The sequence below is a fragment of the Sminthopsis crassicaudata genome, chromosome 1, assembly GCF_048593235.1.
Source record: "Sminthopsis crassicaudata isolate SCR6 chromosome 1, ASM4859323v1, whole genome shotgun sequence".
NCBI classification, from domain to species: Eukaryota; Metazoa; Chordata; class Mammalia; order Dasyuromorphia; family Dasyuridae; genus Sminthopsis; species Sminthopsis crassicaudata.
Window position 1 is genome coordinate 167,603,783 of NC_133617.1, and position 17,593 is coordinate 167,621,375.

At 36.0% G+C, this 17,593-nt stretch overlaps 1 protein-coding gene across 1 annotated transcript in view; it reads left to right on the forward strand.

Moving 5' to 3' along the window:
• RREB1 (ras responsive element binding protein 1) overlaps window positions 1-17,593 on the forward strand; it is a 138,331-nt gene that overhangs the window by 51,692 nt on the left and 69,046 nt on the right. Inside the window, 4 exon segments of the mRNA XM_074271026.1 lie at window positions 8,349-8,488; window positions 10,412-10,531; window positions 11,344-11,546; window positions 16,648-16,737. Coding sequence (XP_074127127.1) covers window positions 11,376-11,546; window positions 16,648-16,737 — 261 coding nt within the window. The 5' untranslated portion in view covers window positions 8,349-8,488; window positions 10,412-10,531; window positions 11,344-11,375.

The window sequence follows — 17,593 nt, forward strand, 5'->3', positions numbered from 1 at the left end:
CTTGGTAAAAAATACTGGAGTGGTTTGCTTTTTTCCTTTTTTTTTTTTAAGCTCATTTTACAGATGAGGAAAAGAGAGAAACAAAGTGAAGTGACCTGCTTAAGTTATCCAGCTAGTAAGTATGTGAGTCTGCATTTGAATTCAGCTCTTTGACTCCATGCACTGTGCCACCCAGCTGCCCTAGATTATTTTTTCCATATTGTTGTAAATCCTAGTGAATCTGTGACTTACAGTTAGCACTTGACCATTTGAGAAGGGAAGGTGTCATTGACTAACACCCTGCCACCTCATTGTATTCTATATGTGCACACCCTGATGCTAAGAATCTTAAAGCACAGTTTTAATTCTTTATGCTTTGGTTTGTTCTTTGAGCACACTTGGCCGAAATCCCACATTCCTTGAGAAGCCACCTGCCTCTGTTTGGGAATGCTTTATGTCTCTCGCTTTGAGCCTAGTTTTAGCAAATATAGGCAAGACATTTTTTGTTTTCAGCTATAACCTAAGTATCAATACAGTTGAAGGAGCAGTTCCTACTCCTCCTCTATGTGGAGAAGCTGCTGAGAATCACTTAACTATCTGATTCTTATAGCAACCAGCAGGACATTCTCTGGAAAACCTTGCTTCTAAAACGTAAAGTTACGCAGGACTTAAATTAATCTGGTTCTATACTTGGAATGGAAAGGAGGATACTTATGAGAATTGGAACTCATAGCTGACCTATATATATATAGTTTTAAGGCTTTCCAACAAATTTGTGTTCAATATTTTACTCTCTCTTCATAGCAGCCTATTTTTATAGATGTAACAATGTGAGAAAGAGCTCTGGTCCTGGAATCAAAAGGTCTAGCAGATTCTGCCTCTGATCACTTTGCTTTTTGAGTCTACGTTTCCTATCAGCAAAATGAGTTCTAAAGTCCCTAACAGGATTACATCTATGATTCTTTGAGGTTCAGAAAAAATCAAGACACAAGTAGATCTAGAGGAAAGATTTCTTCTGATTCTGTATTCAGCAAAGTGACACAAAAGAAAAATTGTCCACTGCAGCAAGTGATGTGCAATAATCTACCTTTCTGTCATTAAGCAAATTTTAATTTCCTGTGATAACAAACCACATTGTAAAGGGTGCCAACAGCTATTGTGTTTATTAATCTTGCCTTGGGCCCAGAGTTCTTAGCCCTGAATTCAAGTTTTTAATCAGGTCTGTGATCTTGGGTAAGCCACTTAAGTGATTTAGGCCCTGTTTCCTCATCTGCACAAACATTATGTGCCCTACCTACCTTGCCAGGTTGCAGTGAAGAAAATGCAAATTTTGTAAAACTGATGTGGTGAACACTTTTTAATGAGATTGCCATTTTCATGAAATGATCTTTTGATGAGAATAGTTGTATAATTAAAAGATTAATTTTTGGTTTATGTGATGGAGCTGTAGGAAGAGGTCTGAAGGCTACATGGCTGTTGAAGTAAAACTTATTCCTCTGACTTGAAATATAATACCTAAAATATACTAGCTCATTTCTGTTGACCTTCACATTGTGACTGTGAGGTACAGAGCTTCTTGGGTACTTTAGTAAACGTTCAGACAGGAGGAGCCTGAAGCAGCAGGGAGGAGGATGTTTTACAATTTGAATCTAATACATACCTGTTGACTTCATTTCCTCTACAAATAGAGAGCTTGGAAGTCCTAGCCTGAGAAAGTTTCATCATTTCCTAGCATCCTCCACAGGTTATGCATGCCCCTCTCCCTCAAAAGTGACAATTTTTACCCCATTGCTCCTTTCCTAAACCAGCCTCCTTCGATTGAAATGATAGGGGAAAATTCAGGTGTTTCCAGATGATGATGATGATGACAGCAGGGTGCAATGGCCAGGTAAATGGGAAGTCTAAGAAAAGACCAGTTACTGAGGGGAAAAGGTTCTCCTTGATAGTTGAAAAGCAGTGGGAGCTATCTATCTCTTCCTGTGGTGCTTCTTAAACAAATGGCTGCCATGTGGCAGCTGTCTCCTGCCTTCCTCAATAAGTGCCCTTTCTCAGTTCCTTTCTTCCAAGAAAGAGGGATATGAAGGAAGAATGAATGGGAGGACTGAACTTGTTTTGTTAGAGAGAAATACTAATTTTTTTTTTTTTTAAACTAAGGCCTTTTCCAGTTCTAAATCTATGATCCTATAACTTTTGAGTATAAATTTAGGCAAAAATCTTAAGTAAACCTACCTCACTAGCTGAATAATATGACAATAAAAATAAGCATAACAAAGGAATTTTTCTAATTAACTTAAAAATTTTTTTTTAGGAAGCTGCCCATTGCGTAGGAGAAACTAGTAAAATCTCTTTGCACCAGGACATTTTATTTTTAAGTCCCCAAGTTTGTAGAGTTCTGAAATAACATATGGTTCTATCTTGTATTCTGGGGATGCTTTACATTTGGAAGTACATCCAAATGTAAAAAGTAATTGTTAAGAGCCACATTTATTTATTTCTCACTTTTTGTGTATGTGTTTTCCCCATAAAGCTGACATGTGTTTTATATAGGTCATAGTCTATTCTTGGACATTTTTTAAGTTGAAGAATTATGTTAGTAAAAAGACGATCTTAAGGGAATACTTTTTTCCCCCCTTTTTGCATCAACAGAATGTGCAGAAAGAAGTTCAGCACCTTTCTGGGAAAGGGTAAAAGTTCTATGTGTCCAGCCTACCAAAATCAAAGTCTTGCAGAAGTTTGGAGACTTGTTCTATAGCACCCTCTTAAGGAGTTGTTCTGTGGCTCACAGCAAAGTATGCTAATACCATTTTGCTTAGAATTGCTCACAGACTTGGGAGGACAGTTGGGTAGTGAAGGTCATGACTAGGGCAGCTCCTGGAGATCCATACAAAAAACCAGCCAGAGTGGTTTTGGTTCCTGTGAACAGAACTGTATAGGCAGGCCAGACTCTGCCTAAATTTCATATCTGAGTTGTCTGTGTTCCTGAGGAAGGAGGAAATGAGCCTTAGATAGGTTTAATATTTTCTTTGCTTTTTAAGAACCAAAGATCACACTAAGAATTGATAACTTGTTCATAGGACTTAGGTCTAATAAAACCTAAGATCTATCTAGCCTTTTATAATGGAAAAACTGTCAAGTCTTATGCCCTGAAGAAAAATTTTCAGCAATGCCCCTGATTTTAAAACATTTTAATGTAATCCTTTTTTTTTTTTTTTTTTTTAACTCATGTATGGTATGAATCATAATCCACCTTTTAGAATTTTGCCAATTACGTTGAATTACATTTTTCTTTAAAAAAAAAAAAAAAACAACAACAACCCCACAAATGTTTACAATTCTTTGAATATTCATATTAAAATACTTAATCCAAAGAAGTATTGAAGTGACATTTATACCAATCTATATGGGAATAGAAAAAGTGGAAGTATGAAAGAAAATTTGTTTGTTTGTTTTTGCCCCCCTCAAAGAAAGGAAAATGTCTTTTAAAAGGCCTTCCCTGACTTTCCCAACTTTTTTATTCCTCATTGTTCTTTCTGGATGCCATTTCCCAATTTCATTTTTTCTACTACTGTTCCACCCTCCATATTGCTTCATTTTTTTCAAATCTGATGAGGTGTCATAGCCAACTATATATAAATCTATTTCCAGAAGACAGCAGTCATGACTTCATGGAGGGGGAGGGGGCTGAGAGGGTGAGAATTAAAATTATGTAACTTGCACTTAAGCGTATTGGGCTAATTACTGTACCTATTACATTGATTTTTCTAGCTTTTGGCTTCCGTGCTTCATTGGGTTTTGATGTTGCCCTCTGCCCTTCTTTTTCTTTATTGAATCAAGTCCATGTGGATTCTCTGCTCATCCTTTTATAGTCCAATTTTTTTTCTCATAAAGCTACTCTTAATGCATGGCTCAGCTTCTGTGCAGAGTTCTCAGGTAACTAGGAACCAGCAGGAAGGACAGACTTTGGGATGCCTTTTGATTTTTTTGCTTAGTAGCTTTTTAGAATTGAGATTCAATGCTTATTTTCTTGATTACTTTTCCATCAAACTTTAGTATTCCAAAACTCTTTCCTGATGTGATCTATATAATTTTCTTCTAGTCAAGTCTAAAGATTATGTTGTTCACTTGTTTTGAGTTGTACTCTAAATCTTTTAATCACTGATTTCATTGTTACTGTGATCAATTCTTCAAGGCTCCATTTGGAGTTTTTGACAAGAATGTTTTGATATTTCCTTTTCCAGTTCATTTTATAAATAAGTAAACTGAGGCAAATAGGGTTAAGTTATCTGCCAGGGTCACTAAGCTATTAAGTACATGAGGCCAGAGTCTTCCTGTCTCTAAGCCCAGCAATCTATACACTGTGCTATCTAGCTACCAAAGGATTATGGGAAATAGTAATGAACCAGGAAGGCTGAAATATGAGCCATTAAGGATTGGGCGCTGAGTACCCTGGAAGGGCAGACATGTATCTGTGGATCCCAAATCATAAAGAGGACCTGGGCTGTTTGAGTTCTTGCATTGAGAACCTAGGAGAAAGCTAGAAGAGAACCAATAGTGGTATAGACCAGTGGTGGCCAGCGTGCTTCCCTCCTTGCTTTCAAAATGGACATTCTTCCCTTTTGTGAATAGATGCATCTTCCATCCTTTTCCAAGTAGTCTCTCCTCTCCTACTGGGCCCAGAGCCAGAATTGACTAAAGAGCCAACTCATCGTGCCTGGGATTGTGAAGTACTAGCTCATCTGGTGAAAGGCCCTACATGTCATTTGGAAGATCTGCTTTACTATCCTGTCTATGCCAGCCTAAAAGAGGAGGGGGGTGGAGGAAGGGGAGAGGGTTTGGTGGGTGTGGCTTTAATGGATTGCGTTTCAGTCCAAGGAATAGACTGGTCTTGAAGCCAAGAAACACATCAACTTCCTGGAACTTAAGCCATCATCACAGCTGTCTTAGCCTTCAGAGCACACGCAAGACAGTACTTATTAGGACAGTGTTGCTGTTGTGCCCCCTGTTAACAAGCCCAGGGAGAGCATAGGCTTTGCCACATTGGATTAGATAAAGGACTCATCTTTTCTGACTTTCTGCTCACAAACTAGCAGCCATTTCCACTAAGCTCTGCAAGGCAATGCTACGAATATTTCCTTTCTTGCCTCGGAAACTCCCTATGTCCTCAGTCTTCTCTTAGCAAGAAGTATGTTTTTACCCATTTTCTTTAGCTTATAATACTCAAGCATTGAGATCATTTTAAAATCTGAATTCCTCTTCTCTGAATTAGTCTGTAAGTTCCATGAAATGGTATGTTCCAAATCCTTAAATCTACTAGAAAGTCTTTCAAAAGTCAGGGCTTCTGGCAGTATTCAAGGTATGGGACTGCACAAAACTACTCTAAACTTTGGGCCTCTAGAAAGCAATTAGACTTTATAACTTAGTCCTTGGGGATTCCTCAGAAGTGGGTTTGTTCCCAGCTCCTTTTGTTTGGGGCATCTCATTTTTGCATAGCTTTTTTATCTGTTATCTTTCAGGGTTATCTGGTCTGTCTGGATGGACCACTCTCCTTAATCTTCTCTTTCTGGCCTTCCATATGATTGTTCTCTTATCTTTTCTAGGTGGGGACATCCTTGGTTGGAGGGGGAGGGACCATCCCTGTTGTCTTTATCTTAGCTTTAACTTATATCAAGGACTCAGCTCTTCCAGTTATCCTTTTTGGACTTGCTATGTAAGAGAAGCCTTAGAGGGAGTTTATTTATTTATTCCTTTATCCCTTCCCAAATTTATCCTTCATTTGAAAAAAGGGGAAGATAGTCTTCAGTTTCTTCATGGGGCTCTCTATTTTGTAACATTTTAGTTTTAAATCTTTAAATCAATAGGCTCAAAGGAAACAATAAACTTTATCCAACTTACTTTTTAGGCAATACTGAGACTTAAACTAAGGTCAGACCTTTTTATATGAAGGATAAAATGGCAATCTCATTTTGGGAAAGAAAGCCTTGAAAAAATGCTTTTTTAAAATTATCTCAAGTATCTGATATTAGCTACTAAAATGTGAAATGAGATTTCCCTCAATTCCCTTTTTAAATATTCCACTTGATAACTTTCACAGCAAAAAAGACATTCTGGCCTATAGTGAAAAGCATAAATTAAGTAGATCTTTAATTTGGGACTAGTTTTTTCAGTCTTAATTTTACTCATCTGCAAAGTTTTGGAGAATTTAAGTAGATCATCATTTTATGTCAGATTAAAACTAACCAGAAGAGGAGGGTGATCTTTTCTATCATTTTGCTGACATTAAGTTTTTGAGTTTTGCTGATTTGTTCTTGACAATAATGCTAACATTAACTCCTACCCTAAACTCCACCTTCAGACAAGAAACATCCCTTTCCCATTCCAATTAAAAAAAAAAAAAAAAAAAAAAGTATTTTGGATCTGTAGCTTGAATATAACCTGCATTAGAAATTACAGCCATTCTTTATCTCTCATCTCATGCACTTCTTTTAGAATTTAAGTTCTTTGGCGGCAGAGGAATTAGGTTTTGAGATTGCAAGGGAGGAAAAGTTGAACAATTCTATGATGTTCTACCTTATAATGGCTATTACTCGGTTTTAAGAATGAAAATATATTCATATATTCAATATTTTCTCATATATTTTTTTCATATACTCAATATGTATATATTGAACATATTGAATATATATGTTTCAATATATTCAATATTTCCCTTCCCCAAATCTATCAGTCATTAAAAAGTGAAGTAGAAACCTAGACTGACTTTTGAGTGTCTTCTACTTTTATATGACCTTAAGGCATTGTTCCTTGGTTTGGATGGGTGGGGTTGATGATCTGAAAGGGACATTTTGTTATCTAGTTTTGAGATTAAGGTGGAGTCTTTGTAAATTTTTTTGATGACATCTTGGATGATAGCTATGCCCTGTAAGGGAGCTTGTGAAACTGAGGTCTTCTCTCCACCTTTCTAAGTCTTTATAAAGACTTAGAATAAAGACTAGTCTTTATTCCTCTCCAATTATATTAAAATGCCCTGGGCAACCTTCTAAAGAAAGGTTAGAGATAACAGGAAGTCTGAATGTTAGAAACATTTGTAAAAGATTAGGAGCCTGGGGAGTACTCTAAATTATAGTTCAAGATTCTTTGACAAGATCTAAATCCTATTATTCCTCTGTTGTACTTTCCCTATCTGGACTTGGTTTTTAGTAGGCCTACAATAAATGTGAATGTATAAAATTCTGGGTGGCTAAGGGGCTGAGTAAGTTTCTCTGTAGCTTCTTAAAGAAAACAACAAACATGTTGGACAGTTGTTATTTAATGAATCATGGGAGAATTCCATTGGTTTCTGAGGAAGATCCAGTGTGATCCCTTTCCTTTCACTGAGAGGGGACATGAATTGACATACTTGCTTTTTCTTGATTGTAAACTTAGTCTTATTCTACAAATTCAAATTAATTGTCATCAGGGAAAAAGAGAATGAAGAGAAATTTGTCTTTGGAAGTTATAGACTGATTTTCTTCTAATTTTTAAAAACATTAAGGCAACCATTTGTTCCAAATAGTGTTTTTGATAGTATAGAGATTTTTTTAAAAAGTCTTGTTTTAATGGTATTTAAATTCTTTAATAGCAAGTGGTTTCTGCATAATATGCTTTTACTCTTTAGTATTATTTTCTTAGAGTAGAAAGTACTAATTCCATCTTTTTTGTATGTTTTGCTTTCATTAATCCCTCCCTTTCATTCCATTTTCTCTTTTTTTAAGGAAAAAAAAATATTTCTTTAAATAGTTCTAAAGTGATTTTTCCTCCTTGTTTTGTTTCTTAAACTTTTTAGGCCGACTTTGTCTTTTCTTATTTGATTCCATTCATGGCTATCCCACTCTCATCTCCTTTTGCTGTACTTTCTGCTATGTGAATTTTTTATTTACACACAAGATGCCATTTACTCATATCTTAGTTGTTCAGTCGTGTTCAACTCTTTGTGACTCCATTTGGGATTTTCTTGATATAGAAGAAGTTTGACATTTCCTTCTCCAGTTAATTTCATAGATGAGAAAACTGAAGCAAACAAAGTTTTAAATGACTCCTCTAGGGTTTCCTGACTCTAGAGCCTGGCTTTCTAATTCATTACGCCCCATACATGTCTTACATTGAAGTGTAATGATTTCTTTGTTGCTGGTGCTAGAAGATGGGATTCAAGCCAGCATATGTAGCCCAACAGGCTAGAACTTTAGGCTTAGTTGGAGACTTGTAAGGGCATTCTTCATATTTCAAGGAAAGGACAGAAACTTCTTTCTCTATTTCTGACTTTGGGCAGCAAAAACCTTGCTGAAAAAGGGCAGTGATCTGAGTAATAATATTTTTTTATTCTTTTCTTGTAGGTTGCCTTTTACCTGTGTTTCAAACTTTGTGGGATTGAGGTGTGACACTGTCCATCAGCTCCTAGTCCGCCACTGGGTCTGGCTAGTGTGTTAGCTCTTCATTGAGGTCCCTGGTCCAATTGAAAGGAAGAAGATAAAAGGTAGGTTAAACATATTTTGGCTTTGTTTTGATAATTTTGAATGTTAAGAATCTTTCTAGTCTCTGTCTAGTCCTTCATATATATATATACCTTACTTTTCCCTCTGAGTGTTTTATTTCTCCTTCTTAAGATTTGGCTGCAAGTTTTACTCAGTTTATAACTGTTCACTTCTACAGGTTGGGAGGTTCTGAGACAATTAACCTTCTTCCCCATAACCTCCCAGATGTGACACCCAGAACACTACACCCAAAATCCAGGCCATTATAACTTATGTAAGGAACATGGGATCAAAGACTCTTGTGATTTCCAGCTGAAAAGAGACCTGCTATGTCCTATGCTTTTTGGCAGTCTAAGCGAAGACTGCCATCTTTTTCTAAATATTGCATGGCCTCCAGGTTAAGAATCCCAGCTCTACTAGGATACCCCCCTCCTTATATAGAAGCCGGAGGATCAAAGGGACTTGTCCATAGCATCATAGCTATTCATTGGCATGAAGTCCAATGTTCCTTCCATTCACAGCATCATCATAATGTGTTAATTTTGACAAAGGTAGTCATTTATTTTCAAATCTGGTTGGAACTTTTGATCTGAATACATCATACAGTTAGAGATTTTTACTTCATGGGTTATGTTGCAAGATGTGCCTGTTTGGGGGATGGAGTTAATTTTAGAATATTACTAGGAATGTAATACTTTTCATATTCAGTTTTTAAAAAGCCTAAAAAGTGTGTGTGTGTGGGAGAATATCCCTAGTATTAGTTTCCATAGATTGATGGGATATTTTTTGTTTATTTTTATTTTTTACTCCATTAATAGAAAAGAAAAGAGTTAGTCAACATGATGAAACTTTACTCTGGTCCAATTAGTGCATGGTTGGTGCTTAAACGTTAAGTTTTTTTTTCCTTTTTACCTTAGAACAATGAACTGCTTTATAATGCACATTAGGTTCTTTTTTTTTTGCTTGTTCTCTGTATTGTGTACTTCTTCCTATCTGTCCCAGAGGGAGAGCTCATGTACAAGACAGTAGAACAAACTGGAATAAAAACTTGTCATAGCTCCAGAAGCTTAGTGCATGCTTTGTGCTTTGCAACAGCTTCTCTGTGATGAGTCAAAGCACGACAGAGAAGCCGACCTCTTTTCCTCTTTCTGAACGTAGCTGAGCTTCTCATTTTGTTTTATTACTCATACTTGCTTTCAAGTCCAAGAGAATGAGGATACTCTAACAAAAATTACCTTTTCTTCAAATGTTAAAGTAAATGTAGATGGTTTTGTCTTTAGAACACCAAAGAATCACACTTTGCACATTATCCCAAAAGAGGAAATTGACTTAACAAATGTCTTCCTGTTCAGACAAAATGGGAAATAACACATTTTTGCAGGTTAAATCTTTGCAACTTTTTGAAGCATTTTTGTTAGCAAGTTAGTTAACTGTGTTAGCTATTTGTAGATATTTTTCTGAGATACTTAGATTTTTAAGTTTAGCTTCCATTTTTGTTAATTGTAAAACTGTTCTTATATAGAAATACTGTTTAATATTTTTACTTTCATTTTTTTTTTTCTTAAGAGGCAATTAGAGTTAAGTGACTTGCCCAGGAGCATACAACAAATAAGTCAATGAGGCCAGATTAGAATTCAGGTCCTCCTGATGCCTGGGCTGGTGCTCTATCCACTGCCCCATTTGCCTGCCCCCTGTTTTTTTACTTTTAAAGTAACCTTTTGTGCCTTATCACCTTATTGCTTTGGACAAAATTGAAATTTTTGTTATTATCCCTTATAACTTTACATGTCCTCTGTAATATGTTTGCACATCTTAGTAAATCCTCTATCAGGATTTTTTGCAACTCATTCCAATTTCTGTATGTAAATAGGTAAATGGACTTAGCTCTTCACTGTTGACTATTTTATCCTTTGCTTCTTTTCCAGTAATAGTGGTACCACGAGTGAGGAAGAAACTGAGATAAACGGACATTAGCCTGCCATTTCTAGTAGAAGGTGGTCGTCCAAAGAGAAAATCTTAATACATATCAGTTATAGAAGATGAAGGTAATTGTTTTGATATTAAAAATATTTGACTAAAATAGATCACCTGACTCATCTGCTGTGTCCTCCCTTCATGGAATGACTGTTTCAAATAGAAGGCTCTAGATTAGTTTCAAGAATCTGTATGGATGTCAGAATCTCAATTTTTACCTTTATTTAATTTTGAGACATAAGCTGTTTGACAGCATTGTAAATGAACAATTTTTCACGTTTTACAAATAAGGCATCACTTTTTTAAAAGTATAATTCAGTGCTATTGATTAGTAAAACAAATTCATTAAAAATCTATTAATACAATTTTATTAGCTTTTTGTTACCAATGTTTTCTTTATTAAGTTGCTACAGATATTTGCAAGGAGAAAGGTTTTGACCTCAAAAAATGTTTGTTATTCTTTCATAACTTATTACAGGTGACTTTAAATTATGGGTGTTTTTTGTTTTTTGTTTTTAAATATACTTGGGTGATATGTCACAGATGAGTGCGATTCTCATTGTTTTCTGACTCCTAACACGATTGCATCATGACAGCGGAATTAATAATGATAGGTCTGGCATAGGTGTCTCAGGTCTGTTTTTAGGTCCAACAGCATAATGATTTTTTGGTGCTGCCATTATTTCCCTCAGCTCTTTGGTGAGGGGGATGAGAAAAACTCACCCACTGTTTTAGCAACCTCCAAAAATCAGGATTCTCAATTTTTTGCCTTCTCCAACAAACCTCCCCTAAAATTCTTCACCTGAGAAAGAAGGAATGTTCACTTCTTGGGTTTTCTCTTTGCCTGACATTTTATGTTTTACATTTCCTCCTTTAATTCCAGCAAAAAGAAACTTCAGCCTAAACTGTAGCCATATGACGTCCAAGTCGCCCACCAGCTTAGAAGGTTCTGATTTATCTTCCATCCACACCATGATGTCAGCAGTGATGAGTGTAGGGAAGATTGCAGAGAATGGCAGCAACTCACAAGCCATCAAATCCCCAACAAAGTCATCGGGACCCAATCGGATTGGCAGGAGAAACCAGGTAAGTGGTGATGAATTGGCCTCCAAAGTCTTATAAGTCTGGCCTGTGAGTCAGAAGAATTGTTATTGATTCAGATATTTGGGGAAATAGTAGTTAAATAATAACTGTCTCTTAATAACTGTGAATGAACACTATGAATGACAGTCTTGTCAGTTTTATCTTGAAGAGTAAACTTCCATTCCTATAGTACAGATGTTGCTTACCACTGCTGTCTGCCTTTTATCTAAGTTTCATTACAGTTTCATTAGGTCATCTTCTATCATTTTTAAAGAGTGCCTGTTTTATTTCCTTACATTTGGTTACTGGACTTTTCAGAGCATCACCTTTTTGTTACATGGAGTCTAGAGAAGAATCATGGTTTAGACAGATTTTTCTGTGGGCATTAGATCGAGGGAAGTTGGAGAGAATAAATGGACAGGAATTCTCAATTTGCAGATGGAGCACTTTGGACGATATTTAGATATTTATTCTTAATCATCCTCTCAGATTTTTTATGCCTGTGGTTCCCACTGTCGTAAGTAAGGTAATAGCATTGGAGAGTGAATGATCCTTATTCTTTCTCTGACCTTTTTTTGTGTCACCCACACTCTAAGACAAAAAAAAAAAATACCTTTACATTTATTCAGGCAGATACAAAGCCTGTTTTAAAAAAAAAAATAGTTATGTATATTGTATACAATATAATACTTGGGGGGAATGAGCCTCTATTTTTGTTCACCTGCATTTTTTATTTCCTTCACAGGCTAATTGTACATTGTTTCAAAGTCAGATTCCTCTTGTACAGTAGAACAACTGTTTGGACATGTATACATATATTGTATTTAATTTATACTTTAACATATTTAACATGTATTGGTCAACCTGCCATCTGGGGGGGGGGGAAAGGGGAAACATTAGAACAAAAGGTTTGACAATTGTCAATGTTGTAAAATTACCCTTACATATATCTGGTAAATAAAAACTATTAAAATAAAAATTAAAAAGTTATGTATTGATGGAGAGAGAGACTCCAGAAATTCTCTATATGTGCAACCTATGATATGCTCATTAAAAACAGATATTAATCTTTTAATATCGTGAATTCAAAATTTATATAAATAGAAACCCTTTCCTAAGTTTTGGACTTGGAAGTCCAATAGGGAAACTTTAACCCAGCACAGTAAGTCTTGTTTAAGGTGATATAAGTAAGGAAGAAGAGAGCCAAGATTTGATCTTGTGTTTTCTTGACTAAATTTAGTGGTCCTTCCACTAGTGTTTGTATGGCTTCTTAAAGCCAAGGAGTATTTGTTCTCTTAGTAGTTATTTTGGTTGTTTACATTTGTTCTTCATTCATACTCCATATTTCTGTTTTTACTTTGGGCATTCTTTACAGGGTATTTCTTTGGGAATTTAGGATAAGGGGACCTCATTCATCCATGTGACCTCTCTCCTGGGATGTCACAACATTGTATCAAGGAAAAAAATAACTCTTGTTTTAGGGACCATGAGAATGTGGAGCGCACCATTTATCTTTTGGGGTGCCTTGTTTGCTTGTTCAGCTCTTTTTCAGTCCTGTCCAATTTTTCATGATCCAATTAGGGCTTTCTTGGCAGACACTGCAATGTTTTGCCATTTTATTTTCCAGTTCGTTTTATAGAGGAGGAAAAGAAGGCACAAACTAAGTGACATGCCCAGGGTTACACATTTAGTGTTTTGTCTGTGGTTCACTGTATTCAACTTTTTAGAAGCTGAACCAGCATCTAACACACTGGATATTTGGATTAGGAAAAAAACATCAATTTGATGAGAGAATGGAGAACCTTTCCCTTCTTTCCCCCTCTTCCTCCCAATGGAGAAGAGAGAAAAAAGAAAGCTTTTTCTTAGTCCCTGACCCACTCTGTTACCTCTCTGAGTTTCCCCTCTTACGGTCCCTTCCCCTTCATTCCTATCCAAACCCTTCTCAATTTTGTTAGGACCAAAAAGAGGGGTCAGAGAGTTAGAGGAAAGGGAAGGAGAGCAAAAGAAAGCTCTTTTTAATAACCACTTTCTTAATAATAATAATGGCCAGTCTTTCCAGATATAGGTGAGAGTTCTAGCTTGCTTCTGAGGCCTTGTGGAAGTCTGCTCAAGTGGTTCATAAGCACCATGAGAGTGACCATACATCAACCACAAGGTGATAGTTTGGTTCCAGACCCCTCCTTTGTTGATAAATGCAGGGAAGAGCCAGTAGAGCATGTTCTCATTTGAGTTCTTTCAGCTACTGACCCCAGACTTTTTTTTTTACATGATGTTTTTGTCTTTTTTTGTTTTTTGTTTTTGTTTTGTTTTGTTTTGTTTTTAACCAGGAAACTATGTTAGGATTGAAGGGAGGGTCTTCTCTTTTCTACCCTCCCCCAAGATAAAAATGGAGTCCCTGAGAGATGAAAAGGAGCCTTGGGGATAAATCTCCTAAGTGCTCTCACTGACTTCCAGAACAGATTAGCCTCTAGCTGAATGTCTAACAAGAGTGTCAGATTGCTTCATTATGGAATAGTAAGTTATCAAATTAGCTGCTAATTTTATCTTTCAGCTCAGGAAGTGTTCCTTCACCAACTATACTCTAGTAGCTTGATTTTCATCAGTGTCTTTTCAGCAGTAGTGATGTTCACCATTTGTGGCTATATGGGGATAGAACAGAGAGTCCAGTGGGTCAGTAAAATTCATTCTTTCCAAGCCATATTTGGTTTGGATGGGCTCCATTTATAGTATGTAATGCACCAGAAAAAATTTGGGTTTTGGTTAATAAACCCCAGGATCAACTCCATGATGTTGAATCTCTGTTTCAAGGTGAACTGGTAATTGCTCTGTGGTGTGAATTTGTCTATTGAGAGGGGAGTCCATCTAGCATCCTGATTCCTTTGTCCAAGTCTCTTCCCCCATTCTTTTTTTTTTTTTTTTTTTTCCCCCTTTCCCTGAGGCTGGGGTTAAGTGACTTGCCCAGGGTCACACAGCTAGGAAGCATTAAGTGTCTGAGACCAGATTTGAACTTGGGTCCTCCTGAATTCAAGGCCAGTGCTCTATCCACTGAACCACCTAGCTGCCTACTTCCCCCATTCTTAAATATAAATGCCTCTGCCTGACCTGTACCTAATTTTCTAGGTCCATGGAACATTATACACTGATTTAACCAAACTGGCCTTCTTATTCAGGACATTTAGCTCATGGACATTCTGCTCCCTTTATACTGGCCATTCATAGAGAATTCTGAGAATTCCTTCTTTCCTTTAAGATACATCATCATCTGCATTGAGCCTTTTTTCTTCATTCCTTTAATTAATCTCCCTGCTTTTCCCTCAAGTACCTTGTATTTAATTACTTAGTATGTATATTTGTTTGTATATATGTATATTTATATACATTTATTCATTTTATATTTGGCAGTGTGGTTTGTTTATATATATAATTGACAAAGCATATGCATGGGTAATTTTTCAATATTGGCCCTTGTAAAAACTTCTGTTCCAACTTTTCCTTTCTTCCCTACACCCCCTCCTCTAGATGACAAGCAGTAGCATACATGTTTAAACATGTTAAAGTATATGTTAAATACAATATATGTCTATATATTTATACAATTATCTTGTTGCACAAGAAAAATCGGATTTAGAAAGAAGGTAAAAGTAACCTGGGAAGAAAAACAAAAATGTAAGCAAACAACAACAGAAAGAGTGCAAATTCTATGTTGTGGTCCACACTCATTTCCCAGTGTTCTTTCTTTGGGTATATCTAGTTCTGTTCATCACTGATCAATTGGAACTGATTTGGATCCTCTCATTGCTGAAGATAGCCACTTCTTTAAGATCTCTTTGGGATATAAGCCCAGTAGTAACATTGCTGGATAAAAGAGTATACACAGTTTGACAACTTTTTGAGCATAGTTCCAAATTTGGGCAGTGTTTTAAATTGTTTTAATTTTTATTTTTTCACATCACATACATTATTTTTTGTATCTTACCCCATCCTATATGTATTTTTTTTATGTACTTCGTGTTTCTATTGTTTATTTAGCTAAGTGGTCTAGAGTGGCTTGAGTCTGGAGTTAGGAAGACCTGAGTTGAAATCCTCCCTCAGACACTAGCTATGTGATATTGCACAGGTCTCTTAAACTCTTAAACTCCTATTTTCCTTAATTCTAAAATGCAGTGAATAATAGCATCTACTTCCTAAGTGAGGATCAAATGAGAACTTCTGAGAAGCCCTTTATCATAGTGTCATGAACAAAGTAGCCAATTTGTAGATACTATTTTTATAAATTATTATGTCAATACTTGGGAGTTTCATTTTTCTCTTTGTATACAGGGTTTGGTACTTAGTAGCTGCTTAATAAATACATACTTATTGATTTAAATGAAGCATTTTCATTGTTTTAGGCACTATAGTTGAAAGTGGGGGCACAAAAGCTACAAATAGTTCCTTGTCCTCAATGAGCTTTATGGTTTATTAAGGGAGACAAACCTCAGTATATACAAAATGAATACAGGGGAAGAGGAGGGCATAAGAAAGAGGCCACAGGCACTGAAACAATTACAAAAGCCACATGGAGGAAGCAGTATTCTGAGGCACATTTCCAGACAGGCTGTAGACTCACTGTCAGCCCTTTGAAGTCACTTGGTCACTGAGGAGAATCAATTCTGAAGCCTTTCCAATGTTTTCTGAAGGGGCAATATTTTGAGCTTCTGCTTTATTTTTATCCTGATACTGAATGCTGTTTTAGTTTTAGGAGAGGCCCTTATAGTAATGGAGAATGCCCTGAATGGAGAATTAATAGACTTGTGTTGTTTACTAGCTCTGTCTGTGACTTAGGGTTCGTCTTTATCAATCACATTCCCTTAGCATTATTTAAATAGACAATTTAAGTAAAAGTAGCTCTGGGTTATGGATTTCAAAAAGAAAATCATGTAGTCCATAACTGGAATTTAGCATTTCATGTACAATTACTTTTCTGTTTAACTGGGTATTTAAAGTGCTTATTTTCATTGGTGTTAATATCAGTTTCAATTTAAACAAAATCATTGGCTGTCAAATTTATTAGGATTAGTTTGTGTTGAATAAATAAATATTAGTTATCTTCCTGTTTTTATAGGAAACTAAAGAGGAAAAGTCTTCCTATACTTGTCCCTTGTGTGAAAAGATTTGCACTACTCAACATCAGCTAACTATGCACATTCGTCAGGTATGCTGGGATTTTGGGTCTCTTTTTGTAATTTTTTAATTTATTGGTTTGATTTTAGGGATATTTTAGAGTATGCTCAGATTTATATTTGTTAATTCATTTTGTTTTACTTTGAGAAAATCCCAATTGCCTGTAATAACTTCTTGATTTTAAGTTTCCTAAAAGTGGTAGAAATGAATATATGCAGAAAGACATCCCTGTTGGCAGAAATCCCTAATATGGAAATAACTATTTTTGTATTATTATTTTTTAAACTTTGAGACACTTGCACAGTACCCAACTTACTTTTTAGTGTAGGATGATTGATACTGTAAAAGAGAGTAGTTTTTTTGGTTGTTGTTGTTTTTTTTTTTTTTTTTTTTTTTTGTTTGTTTGTTTGTTTGTTTTTTTGAAAGTGGAGAATTGTGGGCCTTCTAAGTAGTCAAAGCTTTTGACCTCCAATTTGGATGTAAATGTTTCATCCTTAAAGAAAAGTTTGAGGAAAATATCCTAGCCTATGCAGAGTTTCACTTCCTCTCCATTAGCTTCATATAGACAGCATCTAATTGAGGTTTAAGTTGGAGACTGACCAGGGGCAATCACCATGTTTGTAGAGGCCCAAATTCTAGTATTTCATTAATTTGCTGAGATTCCATCTGCCTAGGAAGATCCAAATATGATCTGTTGACCCAAACACATACAATGTACAGGAAAAGAGAGGCTTATTTCTTATAATGTTAATGTTTTCAACATGGAAATTTAGAAGGTGGTGGAGGGTGGAGAGAAACATTAGAGGGGAAAAAACTGGCAAAAGCCTGTCCCTTTCGAGCCAAATATGTCTGTCCAAGGTCCTAACCTGTTTATTTTGAAGCTGAAA